Genomic DNA, 17,904 nt, shown 5'->3' with positions numbered 1-17,904 from the left:
CCTTTCTAGATTTCAATATTTTTGGCCCCTAGCATCACTGACGAATTATGCGATTTATATCCAATGATCGTCGTACGCGTTGCCTCAATCTAATCAAAAATACAGACTATCATTACACACTACATTATGACGTGGTATATAATGAACTGTATATCTATAAAATCTGTCATGAAATCATCGACATGTAAAACACAACCAGTAAGCTGATATAACATTAAATAATTGTTTATTTTTGAATAATAATAATTTTGATCGTAGCGTATAATATAATAATAAACTTTAAATTTTGTGTAACGTTCATACAGAATAATGTACATACTTATAAGATAGATACAATGGTACGTCTATAAGGAGGGGCGATATATACAATATACTACTGGAATATGTTAGGGTATCCTAAACATGGTAAAAATATGTCAATATTGAGGAGTATAAAATGTATGTGGTCCCCGTGACTTGGTCTATCTATAGAAAACCTGTAAGATAGGGCGTCAGGGTGAGGGGAACATTGTATACTCCGAAATAACATTACATCTGTGTTATTGTGAATAGATATTACCAGTTATACGAGGAATGTTTTACATTAAACATCTAGACAAAACACTAATTAACAACAGTAACAACAGTCGCCATGTACAGCAGCAACAGTGATGTATCCTAAATGGTATAGCCCCTCTCTGTTCTTAGAGTAATTAGTACTTACGACAGGGTGCAGAAAAGTCCATGTACTGGTTAAAACTACTCGATGAGGAGTTCAGAGAGGACTGACCAGTAGTGTGATGTCGTTTTAGATTAATTTGCGGTACAGATTATATCTGCTATTAAAATCATATTACCTGTATGCCATTTATACAGTTCCTGGACAGTTGATGATGTTAAGATGCATGTCACGCGTTCTGAACTCTAGTTCTGGTTAGGATGAAATACTCGGACATACAGTGATTCCGTCCAATATATCGAATTGATAAATATGATTAAAATGGTTTATACGCCTCAACGATATTTTGATATGAGTTTAAGCCTATTTTGATTGTTCTGACGGAATTACTATATATATTTCCACATTTATGACTCCCATTATCACTGACCAGTCTTAGAAAGTCAGCGCAACATTAGGCCTATACATATCGTTCCATAGTAATTATTTGGGCTAATGTTATTTTTGTTTTGTTTTTTTTACAATCCACGAGCAGCAAAGTCTGGGTTAAATGGAACACATACAGCAAATTCGACATTTTAAAAGAGATGATGTTAAAAGAAAAGATTTAAATATCGTGATTGCTATTTAGAATTTCTGAGCCGAAACTCATTCAGGAGTTCCATGTGACTAATGGAAGAATATGTGTTCTGAAAACGTTGACAGTACAGCAACGTCAAAATGGAAAGTGTTGTTTTGGATAAATGATAATTTTTACACCAACGACAAAATGTTCTACGTCATAACTGCTGGTACTACAATGTTTACATCAACGACGACCAAGACCTACGTCATCACTGCTGATACATTAATGTTTACATCAACGACAACCAAGACCTACGTCATCACTGCTGGTACATCAATGTTTACATCAACGACAACCAAGACCTACGTCATCACTGCTGGTACATCAATGTTTACATCAACGACAACCAAAGCCAGTGTAATCATTGCTGGCACATCAAACTCTTTGACAATATCAAGGTATACTATAATCAAATATTATAATGAAACATAACAATAGAATATACTTCTGCTCTAATATGACCTATATATCACATTAATAATGATACAGTTATGTCGGGTCATAAATAGGTATAGCAGGGCTGTGGATCTGCCCATGGGTAGACATTCTGGAAGTTCTGGAGCGAGGCACTACTACAAAACGCTTGTGGAAATGTCGGAAGAGGAGTTGTATCACACGGAGTTTCATTGATACCGGGAAAAGTCTGCCCTGGGAATGTCTGTTCGAGGAAGAGTTTATCCTCCAAAGATTGGCCGTCCGTAACACCCCCTATCCTTTGATCGGCGATAGGAACTTGAGGACTTTGGGTAGATGTAAATCCGTCCGCAAACACTGGTGGGGTTTGAAAGTTGCTTTCAGATTGTTGTGAAAAGAAGGAGGCAATCCAGTCGGAATTCTGATCTGAAATGCCTGGTGATATGGAGGCACTACTAGACATACCATCAGAACTGTCTGAGAATGAACGAGGACTACACGTATCGAGAGACTGGTCACATCGCGGCATGGCGAAATTGTCCCGAATACTGTCTGTCCAGGGTCCAGCAAGAAGTTCCTGTAACTCGGTTTGTCCGAGAATTGAATCCAGCGTGTCCGTCGGAAGTTCATGATTTGTCACATCTGAGCATAACTCTAGGTCTGTATGTGTATTTCCAGCAGATTGTAACACTTGGTCGGGATCCATTCCTTCTAGACTAGATGCAGGTTCAATAAAAAACGATGGAGGCAAGTTACGTTTTCGCAGTGGAACTTTAGTAGCTGTCGTGGTTTTCGTTGTCTGGTCTGTACAACATTTCGCGTGTAATGTTTTCGGGTCAAATAAGGCCTGAAGGGACTTAATTTGTAATCCTATTTGAGTCGTTTCCTTCCGCGAGCATTTTGTTTGGCCTCCATTACACAATTGCCCCGGCAGGTCTACCGGTCTGCCGTCCGAATAACCCGTGGAGGAGTTCCCGCACCGCTTTAATTGCTTTTGTAAATATTTCCTATGGTTAACTTTTCGTTTGGAGCGGGAGGGCTTGTCCAGAGCTAGTTTGATATTACTAGAAGCCATGTCCACGAAACTTAGTAAGTTGGATGTCTCGGAATCGTGAGGTCGTGAGTTGACCCGAGGCTCCCCTACTTCCGGTAAGAATGGCAGCGACACCATACTAGTCATTTTGATATTATACCAAGATATAACACACGAACTTGTCTTAATGTAACACACCACTATATGTATCCAAGATGGCAGGTTGAGTTCCGGTGTCGTCCAAGTTCAGTTTGTTTCTGAAGTACAATATGCTAGTCTACTTACGGCTGGTGACACAGTGATCTCAGCACCTCCAGTCATATACAAGTCCTGTCGGAATTCATATAACACCACATTGTCTCATCAATAAAAATCCTGTCACAAACATTTTCTCATATTCTTACAACGGAACGGATGGTATATCCATACAAGCTGTACACGACGCCATGTTGCTGAATGTATATCCGTTATAGAATCTCGATGGGAGTACAATAAATGCGGATATTTACCTGGTTGAGACGGTGTTAAGTGCTACGCTCATGAGCACCCGTTTGTCGACTGTGATATTCATTTGGTGTGCCGCGACTTAATCCCTATCACTGCTCTGACGCGCTCTTCATTAATGACCGTCACATCCCTCCCCAACTCAACAGCCAGAAAGGGGCCTCCAGGGGCCAGTCCGATCTAGAACAGTCAGGATGTAAATAAAATGAATTAGGTTCGATATGGGCATACATGTATAAATGTTCCTTAATGGGAGAAGTAAAGTTAAAGGAATGATCAGTCACAAATTCGATTACCTACGGAGACATCGTGAACAAAACTTATTGCCATTAAGGGCACTCAGTAATATTGTAAGGTTCTTATTCATAGAACATATCATTCCATACATCAATTTAATTGTTTCCCTCGTGGAGCCCCGTATGGTGATGAGTATATTGCGAGCGACCCTCCCCGTCCTTACCTTTCAGGTTTTACGGTCGAAGGCAGCACATGAATGGCTGAAGCCATCATACGAACAAAACTGCTATAAAGTGTCGACTCCTCGTTCTCTCCTACAGGTGCGTCCTTACCTTGCGAGATGTTCACCTCATAAAACTCTCCAATTTATCAGGCTTAAAAATCGTTTAAGCCTTCCGTGTCCTATAGCGCTTCTTGTTGTATTCATGGGGCTCAGTCAATATGTCTATTTGTTGGCGTTTGGGAAACCTTTAGGAATAGGATAATTAATTCAGTTTTATGTTTCAGACTTCCCTTGTAATTACATACCCATCATAGACTTGATCAATAACTTACAATCATATTCGACGAGGGGTTCGCTGGAATTGCACAACAACTAGACTGATTTACATTCAAATACTTTTTTTCTGGAATAATATATTTTAGTTATATCCTATATTTGCAACAATACTCCGTGATATTTATTTGTAAAACATTTTTGGTTTTAATGTTGTAATGGCAGATATTACCTGGCTTGTTAGTTTCCGGTCTATATCTAGTGATAGAAAATACGAAACAATATATAAAACAAAATAGTATTAACAAAAAAGAACTGGTACAAACTAGCCGAAACATTACAAACACCTGGCGTACTGTCGACAATGGAGAGCGTCCGTGTTTCTGTGTGTTGATGTAGAGAGTCAAACGTACAGTTGTTTATTTCTATTTCAACGAAAAGTAAAGTTCGGTGGGAATTCAACTCCTTAAGAGAGAAACAAAATCTTGACGAAAGAGAAACCTAATTTTGCGTAATAAGGAGCAGTGTTGATATGGAAATACATTTGCTATTCTTTTTATTTTTCAAGAAGAATTAAGAGGTCATGATACACGAATGTTAAGCATTGTCTCTCAACTAAACATTCTACTCGAGGGAAGCTGTTGGCAACTACCTTGTTACCTTATTCAGTCCTACGTGTGATTCGTGAGGGTCTAGGCCAATCTGGTGCTAGATTAAGAAATTATTATTTAATCAAGTTGGTAATTTGGTGAGCTTTGTCATTTTATAAGAACATTAGATAGATGTGTATATCATAAAGAGATGACATTATTACAATGGCGTGGTGTGTAGGGCATTGTCAAGTCATTCATTGTAGAGATTGTCATCCAACAATCCCAAGGATGAGAGAAAACATTATTTTTAGTTGGTAACCAACAAAGACATCGGGGAACTTAACATCTTGAAATGATTTAATAAGAATCAAAGCTTTGATGGAAAGAAACATTGAATGCGCGAAACAAAATCTGGATGGAAGTTAGTGTTTCATAAGAAACAAAGACTGATGGAAGGGAATGTTCCATAATGAGAAACAAAGACTTGATGGAAGGGAATGTTACATTATTATAGTATCCATGACTTAATCCAAAAACTCATGGGTGGATGACCAATGGCTAGTAAGCCAGTATGGACTTTTTAGGTCTGTATCCCATGGGTGGATGGATTATGTCTTGGATAATGTATTCTAAATCCTCCAAAATTTATACAAATTGAAAATACATTTAAGACAAGCCAAGTTTTATTAATAATAATCATAGAATTGTCCTTACTACTCAAATTACATGTTCATACCATATTATATTATATATGTACTAAGTAATATCTTTATTGCATTGGAATTACTTAATTCTATTAAATTAGCAATTTTATATAATTATATATGTATATACACTTTGTTACAAGGAGATAACTTATATAGGCATATGCCTGTTGTTAAATTCTTTTCTTTATTGAATAAAATTTTGTGAAATTGAAAAATTAGAAACAAAGACTTGATAAAAGGAAATGTTACATTATGAGAAACAAAGACTTGATGGAAAGGAATGTTCCATTATTAGAAACAGAGACTTGATGAAAGGGAATGTTCCATTATTAGAAACAAAGTGGAAGCATTTCCATTGTCCAATAAAAACAACAACCTGACCTACGGAATCAGTCGTGTTGTTTAATGAAAGGAAAACCTTACTGGAGCTTATATTCTAGCAACGAGAAGAAAATGCTTGATAGAAAATTATTTTTGTACGGAAGAGAAACATTGTCACTGAAACAGGAGTAGTGAGTTCAAAGTATTTTGAAATCACTTAATGAGAAACAAAGATATGATGAAAGGAAATATTGATTTGTTTATTGAGAAATAAAAAATATGGTTATAGAAGTATTTTTGACGAGCAAAACAGATCTACGATTAACGATTTTACGATTTATTGCAAAACGAGCAGTGTATGGGGAAAAAAGTTTTTTTGCTTTCTATTGAGAAACGACAAAACTGTATTAAAATGGATACAAGGACCTGATAAGAAAAACGTTTTATTCATAATTGAAAACAAAGACTTTATAGGAGGAACTATTGTTGTTCTAACAGATAAGCGAGTAGGTCCGATGAAGGGAAATATTCAAAACTGGATAATATAAAGAATTTTGGTATTATTATTAACAGAACTGGCTCTTATAATCGTAAGATGTCCTTCTATACCATTCAGTAGTCGGTTTTCCTCACTGAATATCTGAACCCCCATGGCTCAGTTCTCCTATCTATTTTTACCTACAGGTCAATAAAAACAACTTTAAGTATCGTGAATCACTGCTTAAAAATTTAAATACCGGGTGAAATGGCTTTTTATACAATTATATATCAAATGATGTAGGCCGAACTTCCCACACTTTCTTTAACAATTTTACGATAAATACGATTTAATCCGCGCCGACCAGAACAGGCGGCCGGTAGACAGTAAGTGGCGAGTTTTGTGTATAGATGAGTTTACCTATAATAGAAAAAAGTTATGTTTATTTGAATGAAATGGTCATTTTATGTTTTCTGAATCACACATACGACAGAATATAAAAACGCGCACCGACTTGACGCAACTAAATTCGATTACACCTGTAAAAAACCTACTGCGCATGTCCGATCCACATTTACCCGTCGTAAAACTTGTGCTCTAAAAAGAGACATAAATATGTTATTCCCTATGTGGTGGTGTGAACGGCCTGGAGAAGGGGACCCCCGCCGGGTTTAATCCTGAGATTAGTATGATACCCGTGAAACAACTTATGGGACCGACGGGTCATTAACACGACCAGACGGGTGAAGGGCGTGAGAATAATGTCACCCTCTTGTCCATCCGTCCGTTTGACAGTTTTCAATATTCACTTTCGTGTTTACTTCCCTATTTGTAATTCTACACTATTGATAACTCTATTACCTGTTGAAATTAAAATATACTGAAACGAAAAAGAAACGCAACTTCAAATTGTAGGTTTAATAAAATAATACTTGTGAGCATTATGTTTAAATTTCATATGTAATAGTTAATATTGAATATTGATGTAACATCCTTTAAATGTTTAGAGATTTTTAAGAACAGGTCACTTTGCTAGAAGGTCATGATTGGTAGTACCCTACGTGAATCCAAGTTGAAATGGCAGCAGTTTTGAAACCGTGCCCTAATATCGTGTGTGTCCTCCTCGAACAGTTATCACATCTCTAATTCTTTGTTGCATTGAGTTCATCAGGGCATTGACTTTCCGTATTGGAATGTTATTCCATTCTTGGACGAGTGCATTTGCTAACTGAGGGAGGGTATTTGGGGGGTTACGGCGATTTCGAATTCTTCTGTCTAATTCATCCCACAAATGCTCGATTGGGGACAGGTCGGGGCTATATGGAGGCCAATCTATAGGAACAATGTTCTGTGTCGCAAGAAAGTCTCTACAGACTCTTGCAACGTGTGGTCTCGCGTTATCTCGCTGAAAGGTTAGATGATGCTGCCTAACAAACGGCACAACATGGGGCCTAAGGATCTCATCCCGATAGCGTACGGCCGTTAAATTCCCATTGACTATCACCAAAGGCGTCTTCAAACCATGGGAGATTCCCGCCCAAACCATAACTGATCCACCCCCAAATCGGTCGTGTTCCAAAACACAGGCGTCAGCAAAACGTTCGCCTCGACGCCGGTACACACGTTGACGGCCATCTGCTCGAAATAACGTGAATCGAGATTCATCGGTGAAGAGCATAGACCTCCAACGTCTCATAGGAAAACGTCTGGGCATATGTGCCGTTGCCCATTGCATACGACGTGCTCGACGTTGCGGTGTTAGTGGTAAACCAACGTACTGTCGCCTTGCACGCAAATTAGCCTCACGCAGTCTGTTGATCACTGTTTGGGGATGAATTCGACGGTTATGATTACCAATCGTATTCCTTGCCGTTTCAGCGGCCGTTAATCTCCTGTTACGCAGGTGTGCCAACCTAAGAACCCGGTCTTGACGTCGCGACGTTACGCGTGGACGTCCTGATCTCGGCTGGTCATCGACTCTTCCTGTTGCGTTAAGACGTGAAACTAATCGACTAATAGTCGATTTGTGAACTCTGAATTGTCGAGCGACGTGAAGTTGCGTGTTCCCTGCCAGAAGCATCGCTATAGCACGTCCTCTATCAACCTTTGATAACCGTGGCATAATTGTAAAAGGAATTATTGTTTGCAAAAGTATTGGCGATGATGTGGCTCAATGTTAGTGATGAATTGATACTGGTTTGAATGAAAAAAGAACGCATATGTTTGTACAGGCACGGTTTTTGATGTTTTTACCGCGCCGGAAGTGCATAGGTCTCTAGTCACACTTGGGTGATTTTGAAGATTGGTATGGGTGTTAGGCAGGGTGCATGTTTATTTCCGCGATTTTTATACAGATATGTATATTTAATACAAAATTAATCACAATTTTCCATGTTGCGTTTCTTTTTCGTTTCAGTATATAAATGTTTTATACTGAATCGCTTTTGATTATCATCTAAATTAGAATTATCTGAATTAACGTTTTGATAAATCTACAAATCTTGTTATAAATTTACCGCAAGAGCATAATATTGCTATACACAGCATTTATGCATGGGGCATTAAGAGATATCGACTATGCGAAAGAATCCAGACAAATTGCCCCGAAGAAGGTGCTTGGCAAAACGAAACATGTATCTGAATTCAAAATTATATAAACATCAACTTAGCTCTCAAACAGCTACATATATGAATTAAATACTAGTATATACTGGGCATTGCTAAAGCAATATATGTCTCCTATCGGCCGCGCTAAAGATAGTAAAAGTGACTTGATACTGAAACTCGACTTTGTCAGAGGTAGTATGGTCATTTATCATTGTGTGAAGTTTGATCAAAATTTATCAAAGAATGAAGCCGCTAGAACACTGACAAACTTTGGTGTTACGGACTGACATGACGGACGGAGAGGAAACCTACAGTCCGTTCTCACCAACAAAAGAACACTGCGACTTATAAAATAACTGTAAAACCAGGTCTGAATAGGGCCAAGAGAAATATAGGCACGGGAACTTTGGAATACCTTTGAAAAGTAAAATGGGAGTAAGCTCATTTACTAAAAACCAACAGAGAATATCGACATAATAACGAAACTACAATTCTAACTCACAATAGATAAAACGAAAGCAAAATATAAACAAATGATATTGATTGCATGGGGAGCATGCATGATAACAAGACCAGGCGTTCCGAAGGGTATGCGTCTTCTGCTTCATGGACGATTCTCGCAAATGTAAGTCACTTAATACGGGTTAAGATATAAGCACCTAATTAGCGTTTTCGAAATTTCTTAATACGCCTACATTCCCTGAAGACTTCCCTCGTCTATTTTCAGACATAATTCTAGCCAAATATACAAAGTAGTCTGTAACCCTGTCGGCGATGTGCTGGTTAAAAGAACTACCACACAATCGCAAATTGTCAACAAACTCCGTCGAATATCGACGTTGACAATTAGATCCTGGTATATAAGCTTTATCTATCCGTTTCAGCTCTGATACAATACAGCAGAAAAACCGAGTATACTGTCGATTTTTGAAGCCCGGCGGAGAGTACAGGTAAGAGTTGTATTTGTCAAAGAGCTGAAGGAATAAGTACAAATGCATGCGATAAAGTAGGTTAACTTATATGGTGTATTTTGTGATTTCTGGTTTTGTTTTCTGTTATTATGCTTTAATTTTTCATTTAATGTTAGGGGGTTGTGGTCGTATTTTTGTCTGTGTGTGTCATTTAATATATTTCATCATATTTTGGTATATAGAATTTTGTTTTATACTTTGATGTTCATCTATCATGTTAACTAAACACTGTAGGGTATTTTTTCACGGGAATATCGTAGATCTTATGTCTTAAACTAGAATATCTCAGATGGTATAGGAGTCGAGGGTGAATGGCGAGACTTGATGATTTAAAGGTCCCGACAGTACTATACAAGTAACCTAACTGGTGGGGTGGCACTGATCGGCTGGATTTATTGCAATGCTTTGTTTGGATCTGCGTAAATAAAAACACATAAAACGACTCAAATTGAAAGTTTTTCTCTCACACGGCGATACCTTTAAAACATCCCTTTTACAAAAACCAATCAATTTCATGAAATCCCAGTTTGCGTGGAAGACATTTTACCCCGGTTTCTAAAGAAATGGGCTATTGTTGTGTTATATATTTTCTAGTTTCCGGAAATTTGTGATTTTATGTTCTAATTGTGTATAAAACGGATGCACACACATTCGTCACGACCCTATTGATTTGAGCTCAAACAGAAAATGAGCATTAAAGACTTTAGCCTTATTTATATTACTGGGGTGTTTGGTGATTTATGGTAAACCCTGGTGTTTAGTCGGGGGTACCCATGAGAAAGGCCAGGATAGGTTGTGATTGACACGTCATCCGACTCAGTGCATGGCAATGATTGTATTACATTAGTATATCAAACTATTCATCAAAAACAAGAATACAATGGGAGAAAAAAAATCCAAATACGTCTTAGCAAGTATTGCATTTTTGATAATTGTCAATTTATACAAAAAAAAAACAACAAAGATAAAATAAAACAAAAAACGAAGAGTTAGAAATGAACGTATTCGATATTTAATATGAATACAGATGATGTATTCAATTAAACTCTTGATTAGCATTAAAAGTTACTTGTTCCTAAATTGTATCGGTTGAAATGAATATATTATTGCGAAAAAAAATGGAATGATGAATAGATCGAAAGGAAATATAGCAAAATGATTTTGCCAAACGCATACAAGTGTACAACAGCTTTAAATGTAAACTTCGTACAAACAGTAGGCCACAGTATATAAATGTCAAATACTGGATACAACAACTTAATGATTTAGCTGTTTCGTTCTTCCAGGACTCGCCAATAATGCTCGGGACATCATACAGCTGCTTCGTCCTGCTAGGACTCGTCAGTGGTGCCGGAGATATCAAACAGCTGTTTCTTCCTTTCAGGAGTTGTCAGTAATGCTAGAAACATCATACAGCTGTTTCTTCCTTCCAGGAATTGTTGGTGATGCTGGGTACATCATAAGTTGTTCCTTCCTCATGGAATTGTCGGTGATGCTGGGTACATCATGCAGCTGTTCTTCCTCCCAGGACTCGTCAGTGATGCTGGGTACATCATACAACTGCCTTTTTCTTCCAGGAACTGTCAGCGTTGTTGGAGACATCATACAACTGTTCTTCCTTCAAAGAATTGTCAGTGATGCTGGGGACCAATAGTTTGTAAATCAACAAGCGAAGGGTAAACAAAAATAAATGTCTAAACAAATGTTAAAATATACAGGGACCCTAACCCAATAATTCAATTCCTCTTTAAAAAGACTCTTGACCTCCTCGATCAATTTTCAAAATATTCAGGATGAACACCTAATTTTGGTAAAACAAAAACAGTTTGGAAAAAAATCCGAAGTTAAACTGTAGAGAATGGAATTTGGAATGGACAGATAAACCTTTCGTGGTTTTGGTTATAACTTTTAGCCTTGATTTAAAGAAAATTACAGAGATAAAATTCAAAGCAAATTAAACACAGGTAAAAGAGAAGACTTACTGTTCTGGTAAAATAGCCATTAAGTCCTTACTTAATCCAAAACTGACTCCTCTTTTTATGAGTCTACTAAGACCAGATGCTAATTTTTTGAAGGAGTAAGAGAGCATTGGAAAAATACATATCTGGAATAGTAGAGATAGAATTGATAGAAACAAGATTATTCAAGATTTTAAAAATGGTGGGTGTAGAGTGACCCTTTACTGTCCTTTAATAGCACATTAAAATTGACATGGATGGGGAGAATTGTAAAAACAGAGGCTAGTTGGAAAACAATATTATTAGATGTGTATTATACGACAACCAGTAAGTTAATGATGTTTGGTGACAATTACTATACATGTGTAAAGTTATCTTGTAAATACCAAAATCATTTTTGGTGCGAGGTTTTTAGAATATTTGCAGAATGTACCTTAAAACATGATGCTCACACACCTGACTGAGATTGTCACTATGGTTTAATACTAAGGTAAAGGTGAACAAATCTGCTATATGTTACCAAGATTGGCTCGATAGAGGGATTAGTTGATGAGGGTAATAATTGTATCTAAGTCTATGATTTTCAACCGGCATGTATATTGTCTTATGGTCTGAGAAATGCCTTGATGCCTAGATGGCATTCATGTACTCAAAATACTGGGTTTTTTTCAACCCTTTATACCTATTGTTTTTTAATTAATAAATAAAAAAGAAGGGCTGTAGACTTATGCATGATATTTTTATTTGAAGTATTACCTTTACAACCAAATATATTGATAAATGGTCAAATGTACTCAATATAGATGTGGTAGATTCAAATAGATTACAAAGTGTTATTTTATACACAAGAAAAGATGTGACCCTTATGTGGTTCCAGTATAGAATTAAACATAGGCTACTGGCAATCAATAGATTGTTAACACATACTGGCAATCAATAGATTGTTAACAAAAATCAATATTTTAGATAATTCTCTCCGTACTTTTTGTTTTATATATATATATATTATATATATATATATATATTGAGAACTGGATAATCTTCCAAACATGTGTGCTTATTCATATTATCAAACGAGATTATTTTTTGTAAACATGGTAAACAATTTCACGTGCAAAACATAATTATATTGATTGTAAAGCATCACATTCACAAACAGCGTGTGAAAGGTGATATGTTATACATAGAAAGTGTTCAGGAAGAATTACTATAATACTGCAAAGTAAATATCTACATGTAATGATAAGGTTTTCATCAAATATGGAGATTACTAGCAAATTCAGTGACAATTGGATAATTGTGAATCAATATCAAATATGTGTGTAAATGTATATTCTGAATCGGCGCCATTATCCGGAAGACGGTAAACCTCGAATGCTAAAAACTCACACAAAAGAGATTATCCCCCAACATAATTACACAAATACACACAAAATTTTTGTATATAAATATAGGAACTATTTATGCCGAATAATGGATATGATACTGCATCATACAGCTGTCTCGTCCTTCTGTCAGATAAATACAGTGCAGGATATTCAGTAAAACAAAAATATGTATGGTATTTGTAAGTGAAATATTAAGATAATGAAAATACCCCAATTATGTTAAATCAAAGGGAGATATTCATTTCTTAGTGAGGAAACAAAGTAAACGTCGAAGGGAAATCGCTGCTAAAACAATTTACTATGTAAGGTATACGTCATACTGCAACTATTATCAATAGGCGACAGACACCAACAGAGATGGTGGACAAGGAAGCTGGCGGTAACTTACAGGGGCATGTATCAGTGGGGTGACAGATGGGTAATGCACAGGGGCATATATCAGTGGGGCGACATGGGGGGAATGTACAGGGGCATTTATCAGTGGGGTGACAGAGGGGTAATGTTCATGGACATATATCAGTGGGGCAACAGATGGGTAATGCACAGGGGCATATATCAGTGGGGCAAAATGGGGGAAATGTACACGGGCATTTATCAGTGGGGTGACAGAGGGGTAATGTACATGGACATATATCAGTGGGGTGATATGGGGGCAATGTACACGGGCATTTATCAGTGGGGTGACAGAGGGGTAATGTACAGGGGCATTTATCAGTGGGGCGACAGAGGGGTAATTTACAGGGGCATTTATCAGTGGGGTGACAAATGGGTAACGTACAGGGGCATTTATCAGTGGGACGACAGAGGGGTAACTTACAGGGGCATTTATCAGTGGGGCGACAGAGGGGTAACTTACAGGGGCATTTATCAGTGGGGCGACAGAGGGGTAATGTACAGGGGCATTTATCAGTGAGGTGACAGAGGGGTAATGTACAGGGGCATTTATCAGTGGGGTGATATGGGGGCAATGTACAGGGGCATTTATCAGTGGGGTGACAGATGGGTAATGTATCCGGTCATTTATCAGTTGGTTGACAGAGGGGTAATTTCAATGTACACAAATTTATCGGGCATTTATCAGTGGGATAACAGCTAAAGAGGTAATTAACAGGGATATTTATCAGTGGGGCGAAATGGCAGTAATGTAAATGGGTGTTTATCAGTGGGGCGACATGGGGGTAATGTACATACCTTTTATTAGTGGGAGATACAGGGGTAATGTATATTACGTTATCAGTATGGTAGACACATGGAAGGGTGGAGAGAGAGAGATCAGTGGAACCTTGCAGTCTTACACGTTGTGTTCCCCCAGTAGACAAATAACATGTATAAGGTAGATTCGGAGGGCACTGAAAGGCGAACTCCTAAAAGGGATGACCCCAGAGGCTATGGATAATGACCGGAGACCCCCTGCTGAGATGTGAACCCCGGGGATGATGGGCAAAGCCCGCAGCAGCCAAATGGACACTTGGTACACACGCCTACATGTTTAAAACAGACATAAACACGTTCAATAGTGGCACTTAAATTGGCCTCCCACCATAAAGTCTACTTAGTCAGGGGAGCTTACTCGCAGACTTTATCGGAGTTTGATGGCCAAAGCTCGGTGCGGTAGAATCAAACGGTTGTAAAATATAATCCAGTCATTAAATCCAACTATTAAATAAAATAAAACTTTTGTGCAAATCAACAATTTACTGTCGTCCAGAAAAATGAGTAATTTTATGTTTTAAATTATCGGTGGGAACCTAACGGGCAGCTAGTTTTCAATAAGGTACCCAAGAACTTAACGATATAAGAAATACAGCTTTAAATTCACTGAGAAATGTTCAGGTATGTAACATATTACGTGTTTTTAAACTTTAAGCCATACTAAGCGAAATTCCAGAGAGTGCGGCTTTAAATTTGAATAGAAATAAAATGGTTTTATCTTTCTGCTGAAATTGTGAAACATTTCCCAGATTTATCTATTTTACTCTATATGTTTTCCGTACTTGATGACCCAGCGAATCTTCCTTTTTTCATTTAAAACTATTTTATAAAACCAAAGGATTTAACGGGAATTGAGCAGCAGGCTATGATTGTCCAATCCCTCTCCTGTGAGATACATAAATTTCAAAGTTACAATTTATAGTCATTAACATATTAACAAAGGTTTGAAACATTATATATCAATTATATCTCCTTGTGCTTCTCTGAGTAGTAACAACGTCTTTTATAACCGATATATTGGTAGCTCGATTTTTAAGATAGAGTCCTATAAGCTACAATAATGTCCTAAGGGGTACCAAGTTAGTTCATTATTGCCATAGCTATACCATGAAAAATAAAAGCAAATGCCACAAAAGATCCAATTTATTAAATTCATAATATAAAGCATGTGAATTACACATTCATGAATACAATTTTTCAACCTAAATATCAACAGCCAAATCACAAATCTGATACAAAATGATTTATAATTACAGAAATAAACTTATAAAAAACAGTTACAGGTAAGCTTCATATTTTATCTTTTTTAATCTCAAAACAATTTCCCACAACCAATCAAACGATTGAACAAAATACACAGACGTAATATTATACAATAGAATAATAAAATAGTACTTTCCAATATGAGATTAGTAATAGAACAATAAAATAGTACCTTCCAGTATGAGATTATAATAATAGAATAGAGTCCTGATGAAATAAGAGAATGTGTTGACATGAGGTTGCCAAACGAGGCAGTACAGCGAGAAAGACATATTACACCAACGATTGACGACATTTTGGTGGACTTAAATGAAGCAACTGTTTTCTCAAAACTCGATTAAAAATCAGGATATCACCAAATCGAACTGGCGCCGGAATCATGATACCTCACTGCATTCACTACTCATGTAGGCCTTCGCAGGTACACGAGACTTATTTTTGGCATATCTTCCGCGTCTGAGAAATTTCAGGCTACTCTCCGCGATTGTCTTGATGGAATTGATGGTGCTAGAAATATCAGCGATGATATTATTATTTTCGCGAAAGATCAGGAGACACACAATAAACGTTTGCGCAGTGTCATGCAGAGACTCAGAGAAAAGAATGTGACTCTAAATAGGTCAAAGTGCGAGTTCAACAGAAGCGAGGTTGAATTTTTCGGCTATGTCTTATAAAAAAAAGGCATCTTAGCAGACCCTAAAAAGGTGGACGCAATTCTCAACGCTGAAGCACCTTAAAATGAATGTGAAGTCCGCAGCCTCCTTGGACTTGCTTACTATGTCTCCTCTGCTCCTCTGCTCCTCTGCGCATGTTAACAGACAAAACTGTCAAATGGAACTTGGGAAGGGCTGAGGAATGTTGTAGGAGAAACTTGTTGGCGAAGCAATGATTAAATTCGATCCCAAGAAAAGCACAAAAATATTTGATGATGCAAGCCCTGTAGGCTTAGGAGCAGACTATATGTCGCGACACCCTACCAACACTCAAAACGTAACTCGACAGTCGAAGATTGCTGAAGAATATTTGAACTTTATCGTTAATCATGCAGTTCCAGGAGTAATAACTTTGGAGGAGATTGCTGAAGAATCCAGCAAAGATGAAACTATTCAAGAAGTAATTGAGAAAATTGTGTCTGGCAAATGGAAAGAAACTTTTCGAAATGTCACTGCAAAACAGTTTGTAAGATTACGAGAGGAACTCATTGTTGCCTCTACATGTCATGGAAGTGTAATACTGCATCATCGCGAATTGTTATATCTACTACACTCCAACAGCATGTGATCGACATCGCTCATAAGGGACACCAGCAAGTATGAGATTAGTAATATAATAGTAAAATAGTACCTTCCAGTATGAGATTAGCAATAGAATATTAAAATAGTACCTTCCTGTATTAGATTAGTAATAGAATAATAAAAACGTACCTTCCAGTATTAGATTAGTAATATATTATGTACATGCCGAATAATTAATATTGATTACTTCACCAACAGTGCTTCGTCATCCTAGGACTCGTCACAAATTGAAGGGAACAAATGTATGAGAATCACCGAACTTATTGAATAATTAGACTATTGATTTCATTGTTTCCGATGTCTCCTATGTTTCAACACATTGAAGACGGACCTGTACAGGTGTAAATGTTAACATTGAAGGCGGACCTGTACAGGTGTTAGTGTTAACACTGAAGATGTACATGTACAGGTGTTAGTGTTAACATTGAAGATGGACATGTACAGGTGTAAATGTTAACATTAAAGATGGACATGTACAGGTGTAAATGTTAACATTGAAGATGGACATTTACAGGTGCAAATGTTAACATTGAAGATGGACATGTACAGGTGTAAATGTTAACATTGAAGATGGGCCTGTACATGTGTTAGTGTTAACATTGAAGATGGACATGTACAGGTGTAAATGTTAACATTGAAGATGGACATGTACATATGTCAGTTTTAACATTGAAGATGGACCTGAACAGGTGTAAATGTTAACATTGAAGATGGACCTGAACAGGTGTAAATGTTAACATTGAAGATGGACATGTACAGGTGTAAATGTTAACATTGAAGATAGACATGTACAGGTGTTAGTGTTAACATTGAAGATGGACATGTACAGGTGTAAATGTTAACATTGAAGATGGACCTGTACAGGTGTTAGTGTTAACATTGAAGACGGACCTGTACAGGTGTTAGTGTTAACATTGAAGATGGACCTCTTCAGGTGTAAATGTTAACATTGAAGATGGACATTTACAGGTGTAAATGTTAACATTGAAGATGGACCTGTACAGGTGTAAATGTTAACATTGAAGATAGACATGTACAGGTGTAAATGTTAACATTGAAGATGGGCATGTACATGTGTAAATGTTAACATTGAAGATAGACATGTACAGGTGTTAGTGTTAACATTGAAGATGGGCATGTACAG

General features: G+C 37.2%; 1 protein-coding gene across 1 annotated transcript; it reads right to left on the bottom strand.

The window, feature by feature from the left end:
• Positions 1–275: 275 nt before the first annotated feature.
• LOC117329477 lies at positions 276–4,459 on the bottom strand. Its single transcript, XM_033887432.1, has one exon. It carries the CDS (start codon positions 2,875–2,877, stop codon positions 1,783–1,785), a length of 1,095 nt encoding a protein of 364 aa, XP_033743323.1. The 5' UTR covers positions 2,878–4,459; the 3' UTR covers positions 276–1,782.
• Between the last annotated feature and the right edge of the window lie 13,445 nt (positions 4,460–17,904).

The sequence above is a fragment of the Pecten maximus genome, chromosome 6, assembly GCF_902652985.1.
Source record: "Pecten maximus chromosome 6, xPecMax1.1, whole genome shotgun sequence".
Lineage (NCBI taxonomy): Eukaryota > Metazoa > Mollusca > Bivalvia > Pectinida > Pectinidae > Pecten > Pecten maximus.
This window is presented reverse-complemented; position numbering and strand designations above follow the sequence as displayed.

Excerpts from the sequence above, each read along its gene's own strand:
- LOC117329477 (XM_033887432.1), bottom strand. The coding sequence starts at position 2,877 with ATGACTAGTATGGTGTCGCTGCCATTCTTACCGGAAGTAGGGGAGCCT.